We start from the raw sequence: 15,622 nt of genomic DNA on the forward strand, positions 1-15,622 counted from the left end.
AGCCTGGTCTTTGAGCCTGCTGGATTTGGCCCGGAGACTGCGCAGTCTCCTCCCTGATGGCAGCAGGCTGAAGAGGCTGTGAGATGGGTGGGTGGGGTCACCTGCAATCCTGGTTGCTTTGCTGGTGAGGCGGGTGTTATAGATGTCCGAAGAGAGAGAGAGAGAAGAGAAGAAATATTAAGATTTAAGAGATATCAGCAGAATCATCATTTATGTCCAATTTTGACTTATATTTTATTTTTTGTCATTCCTAACATTTCTTTTTTTTTCTGGCGAAAACGGGCTTCCGTAAGAAAAATGGTCTTTTAAAAAAGAAAAACGTTTATTAAGCAATGTAAGCTAGTGCAACGGAACGGAATTCAGTCTGTAAGTGGGTCGGTTTTCTAGAGATTGTCATAAAATTTAACACAAGCAGCACCATCATCGTCCTCCTCATCATTATCTGCGCAGAACTGAGAACTGCGCAGGAGCAACGTTCGCGAATACACGCATGCACGTGACGTGGACTTTGCCGTGTCCGGAAGTGCTGTGGCTTTTTTTCTTCCCCCAGCTTGGACGTTTTATCCTTTCATTGCGGACTCTAGCTAGCTGTTTTTGTGGCCAGTTCAACCTAGAAGTTAACTATTTAACTAGGCGACAACATGTATTTGTTTGACGTCCAGTGTACACAGAGGACGTGTCACAGCTAGAAACTTTGGACAATATCTAACTTTACTGGCATGCTAACGTTAGCTAACAGGCTAAACAGGCAAATAAGGCTGCCAGCTGACTGTTAGGTTCATGTCTTTGTACAGTTTATTTTACAATTTGAGTAACGTTTAAACAGAAGAATGAGAAGGAAGAGCCAGAAGAAGCCTGGCCATATTCTTCATCGTTAAATGGGTTGTGGTTTAATTTCACTTCTCAGGTTACAGTAATGTTAAAGGATATTGGGGACGTAAATACTGCAACTGGACTTAAACTGGTCGACTTCTGGGGCTGAAGATGGAAGACAAATACAGCAGCAACGTACTCTCTGGGGGGAAACTGGGCATGGTCGAAGTGCCAAATTCTAGGTACGTGTCTGTTGTTAATCTTACATTACTCTCATCCAACCGGTGTGAGTTATTGCCTGTATTTTCACATCATCACTGTAGATGTAGTCCATATGTAACAGTTTGTTGATTTAGGTCCACGACACCAGCTGGAACTGAATTAGGGCTGCATCTAATGCTTATTCTCAGTATCTACCCATTATTATTTTTGAACCATATAAATGCCATGTGTCTCAGTGTTCAACAATTCAAGTAGGAGTTCTTTCTAAAACCCAATCACACCTCCTAAACAGAATATTAGCAGTTTACCCATATCCCTTATAGAAAATGACAAGTCAGTGAATGATGAACATAGTGATATAAATAAATAAGTAGAAGTAGCCTATAGAAATAATAAAGGAAATTAACAAATTACAGAAGCTAATAAACAAATTACAAACTGAGCAAGGGGCTAATACAAATTAATGTAGACATAAGTGTACATAGTTTCCTAGTTTGGGCCTATTGACCTTTTTTATACATCTGTTTGTCTTTAAATACTTAACCATGTCATATATTAGTCTGGTGTGCACTGTTTACATAGACTCTGCTGTAGGGATAGACCGATACTGGTTTTTCAAGGCTGATACCGATACAGATTATTAGTAGTTAAAGGGGCGCTATGCAGTTTTGGCCATTTCTTCGTTGTTTTCTCGCTTTTTGCTCACAGGTTTCTCTATAGAGCTTCAGAATAGATATTTGGCAGCTCCTATGTTTACTTGTGTCTGACTCCTCGCTGGGTCAGTCTGCCGTTTCCTCTTTCTCTGTTCCTCCGACGATGCTTTCCTAGCTTTCTGCTTCTTTTTTGCCAGCTCAGCCATGACGATAGTGTGGAAAACTCCATCGCTACCTTGTTCTTATAGCTAGCCGGTTCCTAAATTGGGGCGTGTATATCTGCAGTGCCGTGAAGCAATTCGATACATTGCGAGACCTGATATCACGCGATACTTCCTGATGCTGAGGCCAGCGGCTCGTCGGCCGAAAGTTGCATGGGTGTTTTTTCAGCTCACAGGCGCTAGGGGGGAGCAAGACGACCACCATTCAACTAGAAAAAAAGTCATAACCATTCCAATGACTCCGAAGCTGTTCAGTTAAGGTAAATGAAGCTAAAAAAAACGGCATAGTTCCCCTTTAATAAAACCGATAACCGATATGTGGAGCCGATATGCATTTACAGTGAAAATGAAAATCTTTAAGTCAAAATTAAGATTTTGGAATGTTACAAAATCCAACACAAAACTTAGTTTAAATGCTTTAAGCAATTATTTAATGAATTAGAAACTTTCAACATAATATCCAGTAACAGAGAATCAGATAGCGTTGTGGGCGGGACATTAAGTCAGACTCAGTGGTGAGTGGAACCGAAGCAGAGGGACAGACACAGAGCTGGAGCCGAGCCAAAGTAGACCACTTTTGAATTCATTAACTATCGGTTTTCAGGCACATAAAACGCCGATACAGATAATCTGCAAACTGCCAAAAAACGGCCCGATAGTCGGTCTATCCCTACTCTGCTCCGCTGTCACTTTATCAACCACTTAATTTACCATGTCATTTGTCTCCAAATACTCTGTATAGTTTATACTTAATTTTATTCTAATCTATTAAAGTGTACGTTTAACTCATTATTTATTTCTGTGACTTCCTATACCTATCTGTACTATTTCCGTTGTTTCTATTGTACTGCTGCAATGTCTGAATTTCCCCGCTGGGAATCAATGAAGGAGTATCTTATCTTAAGTTGCTTGTTGTGTCCAAAATCCAAATAGTTTCCATTTACAATAATATAAAACAGAGAAAAAAAAAGAAAATCCTCACATTTGAGATGCTGATTTTCATGATTGTTTCAGTCAGCACATATTTAATGTAATAGTACAAGAAACTAAATCTGAGTGTTTTCTTCAGTGATATACAGTATTTTTCTCTCTCCGTTTCCTCCTCAGGTTAACCAGATACATAGTTTTACTGGTTGTCACGAAGGTCCTCAAGGCCCTTGGGATCTTTGAATCTTACGATATCCTAAAAGTTGTTCACATTGTCCAGTTCATCTTCATACTAAAATTAGGGTGAGTACTCCTCCGCCTATTACTTGTTCAGGTTTCATTCATCATTTAGTTCAACTAGCAACTTAGTTTTTGGAAGGTGACAACATGCTCACAGTGACCCTCTCTTCTCCTTTCTCAGGAGTGCTGTTATTCTGCTTTTCTTTCAAAAGCCTTTCTCCTCTGGCAAAGCCATCTCCAAAAGACAGGTTTGTTGGATTCCCTCTTCAATTTGTGATTGATCCAGCTCTTGTCTCACTCAAACTGCTCCTAACTTCATCTTCCCTATAGACTTCATTTGACATAATAGGGGGGCACTGACTGCAAATGTTTGTTAGATCTTTCACCCACATGTGGGGTTGGCAGTAGTTCAGTCAGTAGGGAGTTGGGTTGGGAACCGGATGGTTGCTGGTTCAAGACCCCATACGGACCAAAAGTATGGTGGTGGACTAGTAGCTGGAGAGGTGCAAGTTCATCTCCTGGGCACTGCCAAGGTGCACCGAACCCCCAACTGCTTGGGGCGCCTTTCCATGGACAGCTCCCTCACTCTCCATTAGTGCATGTAATTCAGGCCTGTGTATACTAATAACAACAGAGTGAAAACATTGTAATTTCCCCTTGTGGGATTAATAAAGTATACATTATTATTATTATGTGAATGCTGTTCTGTTCTCTGTTTTTAGAAATGTTAAGCTTTATGAAGATATTTCTTCATAAAATGTATTAATGTATCAATGCTCTCATAAAGCCATGAATTCAATCTGCCATAAAGACTAATCTGTTTTCTTTTTAAATCTGTTTTCTTCGTAGTGGATAAAGTTACTAAAGCATGCTGTTTTTAGCTGCATCATATCTCTCCTGGGCTTCTTCGGTCTAACGCTCTGTGGACCTCTGAGGTAAAATGTCACCATTAAAGTGTGTTAAGAGTGTGTTTTTCATAAGGCAGCAATTCCGCGTGCATGCATGTCAGCATATTTGTGTGTTTTGAACTGCATGTGTTTAAGTATTTTGTAGGGCTGCTCGATTATGGTTATGAACTCATTATCACGATTTTTTAATCAATATTGCAATCACGCTTATTTAACACGATTACTCATAGACTTCTGGAAAGATGTTGCATTTATTCAACTTAAAAAAAACAGTGGAACAGTTAAACAAATCAACGTTGAACACCTTGAACCGTGTCATTTCCCTTTTAATACCTTTCCCCTTTTTTTTTTTTTTGAAAATTCAGAACACAAGACAAAATAAGAGTTTACTTGCTAAACGTATTGTGTAAAATAATCTCTTTTCTTGATCACATTGTTTTTGTGACCGTTAGCAGCCAAAATTGTTAAAATTCAGTTCATTGCACAGCCCCGGTATTTTGTGTGTGCTCATGCAGACTCGGTTGTGTTCAGGGGCGTGATTTCAAATCCAGCTTGTGTCTTTTACAGGACATTGTTGCTTTTTGAGCACAGTGATGTGGTGGTCATTGCTCTCCTCGCTGTCCTGTTCACAAGCTCAGGAGGGGGGCCGTCCAAGGTAGGAGGCCACCGTTATTACACAACTGCTTTGGAATCCAAAACGTTACCCCCAAATAAAAAGACTGTGTTGGATACTGCGTGCATACTGCCTCAGGGTATCATATATCACTGTGGTAGAAGTATCTAATATGCTTTTCTGTTGCTTTGTCTGTGACTCTGCGCAGACCAGAGGCGCTGCTCTCTTCATCATTGCTGTGATCTGCCTCCTCCTCTTCGACAACGACGATCTCATGGCAAAGATGGCAGAGCACCGTATCCTTTGCTCCTTACAAAGGGCAGCAGTTACAGCTGTTTTCACTGTCATTGACCTGCTCTCTTTGTGTTCATTATCATATTTCCTTGACTCGTCTTCCAACCAGCTGAGGGACATCATGACAGCGCGCTCACTCATTTCCTCTACACTGCCATTGCATTTTTAGGAGTTGCAGATCATAAAGTAAGCAAATGCCGTGTCACGCATTACATTTTATGTTTAGTGCTGCCAGGGTTTTCCCTTCCATCAGAAGGTTTAGGCGTGACACCCAAGCCGTTTTGGGCACCACGTAAGCCGAATGAATGTAAAATCAATGTATCAAAAGCATCAAAACTAACTAAATGACTTCTCTCAGACATAATGATTGTAGTTGACTTCTTTAGCAAGTTATGTCCCTAAGCTTTTTGAGTGTTATTTTTTTATTTATTTTATCTAGCTTTTCCTCCGTGTTAGACACAGATATGGTAATAATAATGGTCCAAAATCATAGGAAATTGCATTTCCTATGCTTTTAAGAAAAACAACATTTCTTAAAGGGAGGACCCCTAAACCCTTGAGAAATATGTGCACCCAAAACAGGATTTATGCTTCTGCGTTAAATCAACGCCGTAGGTAGACGGACCCCATACACCGTAGCCTGACGTACACCTCTCACAAAATGTAACTACACGTTGTGGCAGCTAATCCCCGTCACTCTCTCACTCGCTCTACCGCACACTCCCCACGCATACACACATGCCGGCCCTGCTGTTCTCTTAAAGAGATCGACGCACACACTAACACGCAAGTATAAACCTCAGGCCACTTACGTAGGCTACGGCGTAAACTCTGCGTAGAGCCCCCTGCAGATCCATACATCCCACTTTAGTCTTCCACAAACCAAGGGAAAACACTGGCTGCCTACAGAAACATAGTAAGTATTTCCTAAAGTGTACTTCCTCTGTCGTTGTGTTCTTCCCATCAGGGAGGTGTGGTGCTGCTGGTGGCCTCCCTGTGCCTGAAGGTGGGCTTCCACACAGCCTCCAGGAAGCTGTCAGTGGAAATAGGTGGTGCCAAACGCCTCTACGCCCTCGACAACCTGGTTTCTGCTGTTGTGCTGCTGCCCTGGGTCATAGTGCTCTCTGCGACCACAGAAGTAAGTGCACAGAACATAAGAAATCTTAACAAGCATGCGTGCAGTTTGTTTTGCTCTTTTGGAGAATTGTGAGGCATCGCAAAGCTCACAACGGTCTGGAGAAATGCAATTTAGAAAACTACATAGACATAGTGAGAATTATATTTAGCCAGGGGAGAACTTATTTTGTACCCAACCTAACAACCAAACCAGAGGTGGTGTTTCAATAATAAATGACAGGGATGGCTGCTTTAGTCCTGTCATCCTAACTTTTCCCTGTGAAGGCGGCGAGACCTAAGGATGCTGGTGGTCTGTCCACCACTTTGATCCACAGCAAGATATCTACTGGCCAGATTGCCATGCAGTTTGGTGTAGGGCTGCACAATTAATCGCAATGTTATCGAAATCGCAATATGCGCGCAATATTTGTTAAAGGCGGGGCGACCTCTAGCTCACCCAGTAAGAGCGTTCGCCCCATGTTGGCTGAGTCCTGCAGCGGCGCAGGGTTCGAATCCAACCTGCTGCCCTTTGCTGCGTGTCATCCCCCATCTCTCTCCCCCTTTCGTGTCTATCCACTTTCAAATAAAGGGAAAAGCCCCAAAAAAAATAATCTTTAAAAAAAATAAATATTTGTTAAAGGCAAAATATGTGTCAAACCATTCTAAAATAAAGTATTGTGGTGCTGCAGAGACGTCCCGGCCTACAAATTGTATCCTAAGAAAAAATCTTTGTTTGGTACAGATCCTCGCAAAAAAAATCACACTTCAATCGTTTTTTTTATTTTTATATATTTTTCAATGAAAATGAGAATAATGATACAAAAATGATCATTCCCTCCAATATCGTGAATCATATCGCAATATCAGTCAAAAATAATCCCAATTAGATAATTTCCTAATATCGTGTCACTATTTATGATGATGATTCCTATCTCCTGATTTCTTAAATTACTTCGATTGCACAGCATATATGACCATAACAACAAGATGCATATTGTCGCTGTCAGGCGAAAACCTTGTATGTCCAAAACTGTTGCTTTTCAGGAAATGAAAAAAAAGCTAATTTAAAAAACATACCTACGACAAAGTCAGATGGAATTGCCTCGTCACTCTTTAAATATTTGTAAAAACCCACAGACAGGTATAAAAGGGTAACCAATAGAATTGATTTATGAAAAGAAATTCAAATGATGCAATATGGACATACAAGGTTTCTGCCCAACAGCGACAAAATATATATACCCAATCACAATGTTTGTTTACAATAACGTCCTGGTAGAAAACTCCTGACTCCCATACTTAACAATGTAACGGCGCTGAGCCAACAGGGACGAGGAACAACTGGATATACTCTCATCTCAATCATCTAAAATGCATGTTTGATGCTTTCATATGTCAACACTTTGACTAACATCAGCTTGGAGACATCATTAACCTGTTGGGCCACAGACTAAAGGAAATTACGCTACCCAAACTAGAAGTTAGTCTGACCGGCGGTGAGTCGTTGCTGTTCGTAACACTAGATTTGGTTTATCAAAGACGGTAGCACAGCAGCACAGTACCGAAAATAATCGCAGCAGAAGAGTCTGATAGGTCAGCCCTCCATGTTTAACTATATATCTTTAAACGTTACATTTATGGCTGAAAATGACAACAGAAATGAACAAGTTTGCTGATTTCATATATCTCTGCAATTCAAATCAACTGCCATTTGTCTACCTGATTAGTGATTTTTGTGTTAGCGCAATGTCATGGGGATTCAGTTCTATATGCTATCTTTTTTAGCTCCATGTCTCCATACTGTGAATTAAATGAATCTATGTCTGTTCACGCTCAGAAAATCTTTATTTTTGTCTTCGTCTATGTCACTGAGACAATTAGTTTGACCTCCTCGCTGACTCTTTTTGTCGCTCCGTCTCGACACCAGAGTAAAGTAGAATCCTGGTCGTCCCTCATCCTGCCGTTCGGCATGATCATCCTCTCCGTCATGATCCTGGAGTTTTACGTCGAGGCCATCTGCAACACAAAGATGGAGACGCCGAGGTGCGCCCGCTACGGCGCCGTCGCCCTCTTCCTCAGCGCCCTGCTGCTGGCCAACTTCTGGACTCACCCGCTGACCGACCAGCTGCGCTCCATGAGCAAACCGGCCCAGCAGCTCAGCACGGAGCACGTGCTCTCCGGAGGAGTGATAGTCAGCGCCGTCTTCTTCATCATGGGTAAGTACCGGCTGTGGGAGTCAGCAGGATGAGAGCTCGAATGATGGAGCTGCTTTGAAATTCTCTCAAGTTCAAGTTTCACTTTATATATCCTTAGAAAAGGACATTTAGTGTGCAACAGGATGTCTAAAACACATACACAGAAAGAAAAGCACCACCAGATGCTAACAACATTGTAAACACAACACAGGACACACAGATTAAACTGTGGGTGGTCAGGGCAGTTTAAAATTTGGTTAGCCTTACCCCTGACCCGTTAATCATATATATATATATATAGCTGTGCTAGCTGTACCCCAACCACCTTAGACACTACGTTTACCAGCTTTTTTAGCTCATACTTGCTGACCATTGAAAGACCACTGTACCACACCACAATACAAAATGTCAAGACTGATTCAGTAAAACACTGGTAAACCAAAGTCATCGGAGTCCTGCACACGCTGAATGATTTCATCTCCCTCAAAAAGAAAAGTCTCTGTTGGGCCTTTTTACACGCAGCATCTGTGTTGCTCTCAAAAGATAATTTGCTGTCAATGATGGTTCCTAGATATTTATATTCATCTACTGTCTCAACATTCATGTTCTGAATGACAGTTTGTGAAACATTGTGCTGTGATCTACGGAAATCAATAATCATATCCTTTGTCTTGGAAACATTGATAGACAGATTCAAGTTACAGTCATTTGTGTATAAAATAAAAAGCAATGGTGAAAAAGCACAGCCCTGTGCAGAGTCTGTGGAAGAAAGGGCTTTTGAGGATAAGACACCATTAACCCTAACACACTGCGACCTATTCGACAGAAAATCCAGTATCCAGCCAATGAAGTTAGGGTTCAAGTCGATAGTTTAAAATAGGGACGTAGACGATATACAAACAACAAACAGACGCGGATCCCTGCTACCGGTCGCCACAAGAGCAGAACATCCCCCCTCTTGTTACAGTCCACAGCAAAGGCACCACCAACTGAGTTCCTTGGGCTTCCTGTCCATATTCTTAAGTTAAATGTGTAACTATTCTCCTCAATTGTATCTTCTTCCTCATCTCTCTCTCTGCAGCCTCCAGTATCCTCTCGTCTCCGTCAAAGAAAGGCCAGAAGGGCACCTTGGTGGGTTACTCACCTGAAGGGACCCCTCTGTACAACTTCATGGGTGACGCCCTGCAGCACACATCGCAGTCCCTCCCACGCTTCATCAAAGATTCCCTGAAACAGATCCTGGAGGAATACGACTCCAGACAGATCTTCTACTTCCTGTGTCTCAACCTGGTACGTACAGTGCCAGGAGGAGAACACAGCTGACATAGAATTTGAAGCAAGGGTTATGGGGGGCAATTTACCGAAACACTTATAAATTGGCAGCACTACAAAAATAATAGTTTTTTTTACATTGGAATTTATGGAGCTTTGTAAATAAAATAGAAAAACAACAGAAAGCACAGGACATATTATTAGGGATGCAAAAAAATCGACCCGGCGCCCTATCTTTAGCTACTGGGACGCTCCACGGCGCGGCTGGTGGAATATCAAGCATCGACTTGAACGGCCGCAGACGCGCCCGGTGGAAAATAGGGGTTAGAAACTGCAGTTCTGAGTCATGAAGTATATTAATGTCAACTGTCTTGGACTGATAATCCAAATACGACAGCTGTTGCAGGGATATTCTCCACAAACTGCTCTCCTACAGCATCTTAGTGCCAGCTGTGTTGGAAAAGCATATTTCTGATTCAAAGAAACTTTGCAGCCAGAGCTGTAGCTACAGAGGACAAGGAGAATTTTTCCTCGGTATTGTTCCTAGGAATTTAGGGGGGGCTAATGACCCAAGTAGGACTAAACATTTTACAATTACACACGAGTTGCACATGGTCTTTTAAAAGCTGATAGTTCTGATCTTGTTTTCTTTACTTATTTAAATATAAAATAAAGCTCTCTGGGAGTGCAGAGGCGGCTTCGAGACATATGGATGTCAAATATCTAATTCATTCATTTTGTTTTCAGAAAATATTTACGACTCCCGACTTTTTCAAACTTGGGATTGGTGTGTAGAGTTGGGTTTGACTTCAATGACTTCAATTGTCTTTTGTTATTTGGAGTAAATGTGAGGTTTGTTGCCCTTGAATTTCCCTTTGGGGATCAATAAAGTGTCTATCTATCTATCTAATCTATCTATCTATCTATCTATCTATCTATCCATCCATCATGTTTCAGGCTTTCACTTTTGTGGAGCTGTTTTATGGTGTTTGGACCAACAGCCTGGGACTGATCTCTGACGGCTTCCACATGCTCTTTGACTGCTCGGCTTTAGTCCTTGGCTTGTTTGCTGCCCTCATGACTCGCTGGAAAGCTACCAGGATCTTCTCCTACGGGTAACAGTCCTCATGAACATGGAGAAAGGCTTTGGTGGAAGATATTGGAAACATTCAAAGCATTTCAAATTCAGTTGGTTGTTTTAAAAATGGACTCTTGTTTTTTTTTTTTTTTTATTTCAGCTATGGTCGTGTTGAAATACTCTCTGGATTCATCAATGGCCTGTTCCTGATGGTCATCGCTTTCTTTGTCTTCGTTGAGTCAGTGACCCGTGTGCTGGATCCTCCTAATATAAACACAGACATGCTGACCGTGAGTTAACGGCATCTACCACTTAATGTAAAGGCGGGCTGGCTGTACGTTTGCTCCAACCTGTTGATGTAACTTTAGTAACATTTACGTGCGTGTCATGGTATGTCCAGATCATGCTAGTCCCGCACCACAGTCATTGTAGCTGTAAACTCCTCGCCGGCTGCCTTCATTTGTCGGTAATGTCTGTTTAAAGATGACAGTTGGTAAGCACACTGTAAAAGATCGGAAGCTTGGAATCTGATGTTGATGAATTAAAGCATGTCAGAATCAGAAAAAAAGGTGTATTGTCAAGTACTTACAAGGAATTGGCCTTGGTGGTAGGTGCGTACAGGGGCGTCGGACTGGGGGGGGAAGAGGACTGAGTACCCAGGGCCCTCATGTGAGGAGGGCCCAAAAAGATGCTAGAATGGATAGCTGTGGATGGGGGAAGGGGCCCATAGAAAATGCCTTCCTACAGGGCCCAGAATTTTGTGCTACGCCCCTGGGTGCGTACATAAACAAACAAACATATTGAATATTAACATTAAATAAACACTAAATACAGAAACAAATGTATACAAAATAGCTGTTGAAGACAAGAAAGAGGCTGAATGGATTGAGTGCAGAAAGAACAAAAAATATATAGCATGTGCAATGGGCAAGTCTATAGTCCAGGATGTAGGTTCATGCAAAGTGTAGTGACGGGGGGGGAGTCAAGATGTGTAATGGTTAGCTTTAGATTTTTCAGACAGACTCAGGATATCCCTAATATTTCTATATTTGGGATGATATTACAGCAGTTATTAATGGCCTTTCATCGTTTTTTTGTGTGTGTGTGTCCTGTAGCCGGTGTCTGTCGGAGGCTTACTGGTCAACCTGGTGGGGATCTGCGCTTTCAGTCACGCTCACGCGCACGCCCACGGCGGCAAAGGCTGCTCGTCAAACGACCACGGTCACTCGCACCACGGCCACTCCCACAGCGAACACAGCCACGGGGGCCACGGGCACTCTCACGGCGGGCACGGGCACGGGCACGGCGGACACGGGCACTCCCATGGCTCCGGGGGCGGAGGCATGAACGCAAACATGAGAGGTGTGTTGACGTGACAAAAAGAACTTTGTGTGGAAAGTATGTTGTGGCCAGATGAAATGACCTCCTGTTCTCCTCCCTCCAGGTGTTTTCCTCCACGTCCTGGCTGACACGTTGGGCAGCGTCGGCGTGATCATCTCCACCATCCTCATCCGCCAGTTCGGCTGGTTGATTGCCGACCCTCTTTGCTCGCTCTTCATCGCCACGCTCATTTTTCTCAGTGTCATCCCTCTGCTGAAGGACGCCTGCGAGGTTCTTCTTCTACGAATTCCCCAGGAAAACGAGAAGGACCTGAACAGTGCGCTGGAAAAGGTGAGGAGACACGTATGACCAGGACAAAGTTACTGCAGTTTTCCTGAACAGATGGTGGTTTTACTTGCAATGAAACTAAAGGCGTGGACACACAGAGCCGATAATTGGCCGTTGGACAGTCTGTTCGGTGTGTTCCGTGCCGTCGTCCATCCGAGGGGCCGTCGTCCTTCATTTTGGCCAATTTGACATGTATAATCGGTGGGGCGGGCACTGCCGGCAGTCGGACTCAAATGACCCATCTGACGAAAATCTTTTAAACTGACCTTTGTTGATCTGAAATGAAGACAGTTTCAGCAACTGTATGGCCTATTTCAAGCTGAAAATGTTTTCAGAAACACATTTCAGTGAACTATTTTAGTACAATATGAGATCGTATTCTGAACGAGCCGCCATGACAGTCTGTCTTTGAATTTCCGGAGAAGCCAGACCCACGTGACGCGTTCGTCCAATCAGCTGCCGGTTTTCATTTTTGGGTGACAATACAGATTAGCGCCGCCTGCTGTTATGGAGACGTATTACGTCTCTTTGCTTTGGTGTGTTCCGAGGCACTTTTTTGACCAATTTGGGGAGGCTGATCAGTCCAACTGCCTTTTCTGCCGACGTTTGGCCGTCGGCTCTGTGTCCACACCTTAAATGTTACGTATAGTTAGGGAATAATTAGTCATGCTTTGCCAGAACTTCCTCCACAGCGGTATGGAGGAGGGTCCAGCTAGTCCACACAGCATTCTGGGATGGGAGAAAAACATGCTCTGGTTTATTGGCATTTCTTTAAACCAATCACAATCGTCTATCTGTCTAATCTGTCTAAAGTATCAGACGGAGCAACGGTGCCTCTGCAAAATAGCCTCGGGAATGAACTTGTTTTGGTGGAACGTGTACGTTCAAAAGTTGATTTAGTCGTGCAACAGAAAACTCCGATTGGACAGATAGTCTAGCTAGCTGTCTGGATTTACCCTGCAGAGATCTGAGGAGCAGTTAACCATAGTCCTCATAAATCCACAGGAGGTTAAAATAACAACACAAAGGAAGCGGAAGGTGACGGACATCCATCCTAAAAAGAGGGACATCCACGGGAATTTCCGGCGGCACCTAAAAAAAATCCCGAAAGTGGAACGTTGTCGATACAGAATATGGAATAATATGCAAACGTTTGGGCAAATGTGTTTTCTATTTCACATAATTCTTTCAGATGAGATGCAGAACCGACTAAAAAAACCTCTCCACTGAGACAAGTGATGCGGTCTAGTAGTAAAGTGTTCAGTGTGAATTTTTGGAACAAAAAATGGTGATCTATTGAAACGAAGTACTACTTCTGCATCAAGATTTAAAGAAAGTTCCCTGGATGTAAGATGTTTTCATGGTTTTCCTGGTGTTCTTTCAGATCGAGAAGATTGAAGGAGTGTTGTCGTACAGAGACCCTCATTTCTGGAGGCACTCAGCCAACATGATCGCAGGGACCATCCACCTCCAGATCATGTCCGACGTGGTGGAGCAGAGGATCATACAGCAGGTCGGTACAAAAACGGTAGAATCGAGAGTCGTAATCATGTTTCGCTGCAGACTCCATATCTGAGGGCTTCACCTCATCGTACCAGTTAACAGCAGTTTGATCCATGACCTGTGTTTGTTATTGGAGAGTCATTGATAGGTGATTTGTACTAATGCTCCCTAGAGGATGAATCATTTTTGAGTTGGATGGAGAAGACTATGAGAATTAGAAATCAAATTGAATGCCTTTTATTGTCATTGCCTTTAAGTACAATGAAATTGTAGAGCCACTCTAGTATGGTGCGTCATCATTGTAACACATATAAAACTCATCTCACAACACATTCATTGCAAACACACACACACACACACACACACACACACGTACCGAATACATCTCACCCATCATTCATAGCAAACACTCTCTCATCTTTCCTGCAAGCACATCCTAACCATAACATAAAAACACAACTTGCCCACTCTCGCACTAAGTGAATAAATATTCTAATGTGGATAAAGCGCTGAGTAACCATGAGTAATCATTAAAAAAGTTTAGCTTTGCATTTATTTGAAGAAAGATGGGAGAAATGAATTTAATATACAACATCAACATTGTGGTTTCATGTAAATAAACACGTGACATTATGTTCTCCTGTGACGTGGCTTACTTTACATTATTTTACCTATCAACCTTTGAACTGTGATCCATGATTTGCGAATTCTGATCATTATTAGATTTTTTTCTGTTTTACATTAATTCACTTTTTTCAGTTTCATTTGTATATTTGTAATGTTAAAAATATTGGGTAGTTGTTTATTTAGCTCTAAAAAATGCTAATGATTTTTATTATTATTTTTGAGTTACGGTTAATTGACAGTTGGGATTGGTCTGCGTCTGTGTGGTTCCCCCTGATTGGTAGGTGACGGCCATTTTGAAAGACGCCGGGGTGAATAACCTGTCGGTGCAGGTGGAGAAGGAGGCGTACTTCCAGCACATGTCTGGACTCAGCACCGGGTTTCAGGAAGTTCTGGCAATGACGCAGCAGATGGAGTCCATGAAATACCTGAAAGACGGGACGTGTATCATGTGACGACCGTCTGTCGTCTGAAGGACCCAATGAAGCTTTACTGATTCAACCCTCAGTCTCTTTTTCATTGAAATGTACAGTTTATGTATGTGGTATAAATAAATCGGAATATATTGGTTTTATCTTTGTGTCAGCTGCATGTTGTTTTTGTGTTTGTTTGTGTGTGCGCAGAAGGGCTCTGATTTTTTTTTTTTTCCTGCTCCAAACAGTCTAAAAAGCAACACCAAAGATTATTTTGTACCTTAAAATAAGGTTTCCAAAATCGTTTCAGTGGTTCATCAACTCATAACAGGATGAACGGCACTTCTGCATTCGCTTTGCAGCCCTCTATCGGCTATAACCGCACTATGGAAGTTTGCCAGATTGGGTAGCGGATCTGTAGTTTGAATGACAACGGTAATGGACAATTTCGCTTCCAACCTGTAGGGGGCCGAAGAGGAAAAGTGCTTTGGGGGTTTATCGGTGTTTTAAGCCCCCAACGTCTCCTTCCAGACAGCGCTGCCTGGAAGGCATTAGGATTAGGCAATGGTTATGGTTAGGTGCCTTGAAGTCAACGGTCGCAGCGCTGCCTGGAAGGAGACGTTGGGGGCTTAAAACACCATCGAGCGCTTTAGGGTTGCTTTAAACTGACTCTATTTTTTGCATTTGTCATTTTCACAAAGAAGGTGCCTTTTGGTTGTCGCAATACTTAAAAACTAAAATGTCATTGCACTGAGACAGACATTTCAATATCAGTCCAAATGATATTAGACTTATGCATTAACGCTTTTCGGGCTGACACCCTACCTGAGTTACTAATGATAAGCAAAGGATGATTAATTGG

General features: G+C 42.4%; 1 protein-coding gene across 1 annotated transcript; it reads left to right on the forward strand.

Annotated features, from left to right (window-relative positions):
* Positions 1–470: 470 nt before the first annotated feature.
* slc30a5 (solute carrier family 30 member 5) lies at positions 471–14,921 on the forward strand. The gene is made up of 16 exons (XM_031277559.2): positions 471–1,055; positions 3,017–3,139; positions 3,258–3,324; positions 3,926–4,011; positions 4,552–4,639; positions 4,806–4,893; positions 5,001–5,077; positions 5,859–6,029; positions 7,935–8,223; positions 9,284–9,492; positions 10,432–10,589; positions 10,713–10,842; positions 11,668–11,914; positions 11,997–12,223; positions 13,605–13,733; positions 14,632–14,921. Exons 1-16 carry the CDS (start codon positions 985–987, stop codon positions 14,800–14,802), a joined length of 2,331 nt encoding a protein of 776 aa, XP_031133419.2. The 5' UTR covers positions 471–984; the 3' UTR covers positions 14,803–14,921.
* The last annotated feature ends 701 nt before the right edge of the window (positions 14,922–15,622 follow it).

This window comes from Sander lucioperca, chromosome 14, assembly GCF_008315115.2.
Source record: "Sander lucioperca isolate FBNREF2018 chromosome 14, SLUC_FBN_1.2, whole genome shotgun sequence".
NCBI classification, from domain to species: Eukaryota; Metazoa; Chordata; class Actinopteri; order Perciformes; family Percidae; genus Sander; species Sander lucioperca.

Excerpts from the sequence above, each read along its gene's own strand:
- slc30a5 (XM_031277559.2), top strand. The coding sequence starts at position 985 with ATGGAAGACAAATACAGCAGCAACGTACTCTCTGGGGGGAAACTGGGC. Across the intron at positions 3,140-3,257 it reads ATCTTCATACTAAAATTAGG|GAGTGCTGTTATTCTGCTTT; the intron begins GTGAGTACTCCT and ends CTCCTTTCTCAG. Across the intron at positions 10,843-11,667 it reads TAAACACAGACATGCTGACC|CCGGTGTCTGTCGGAGGCTT; the intron begins GTGAGTTAACGG and ends TGTGTCCTGTAG.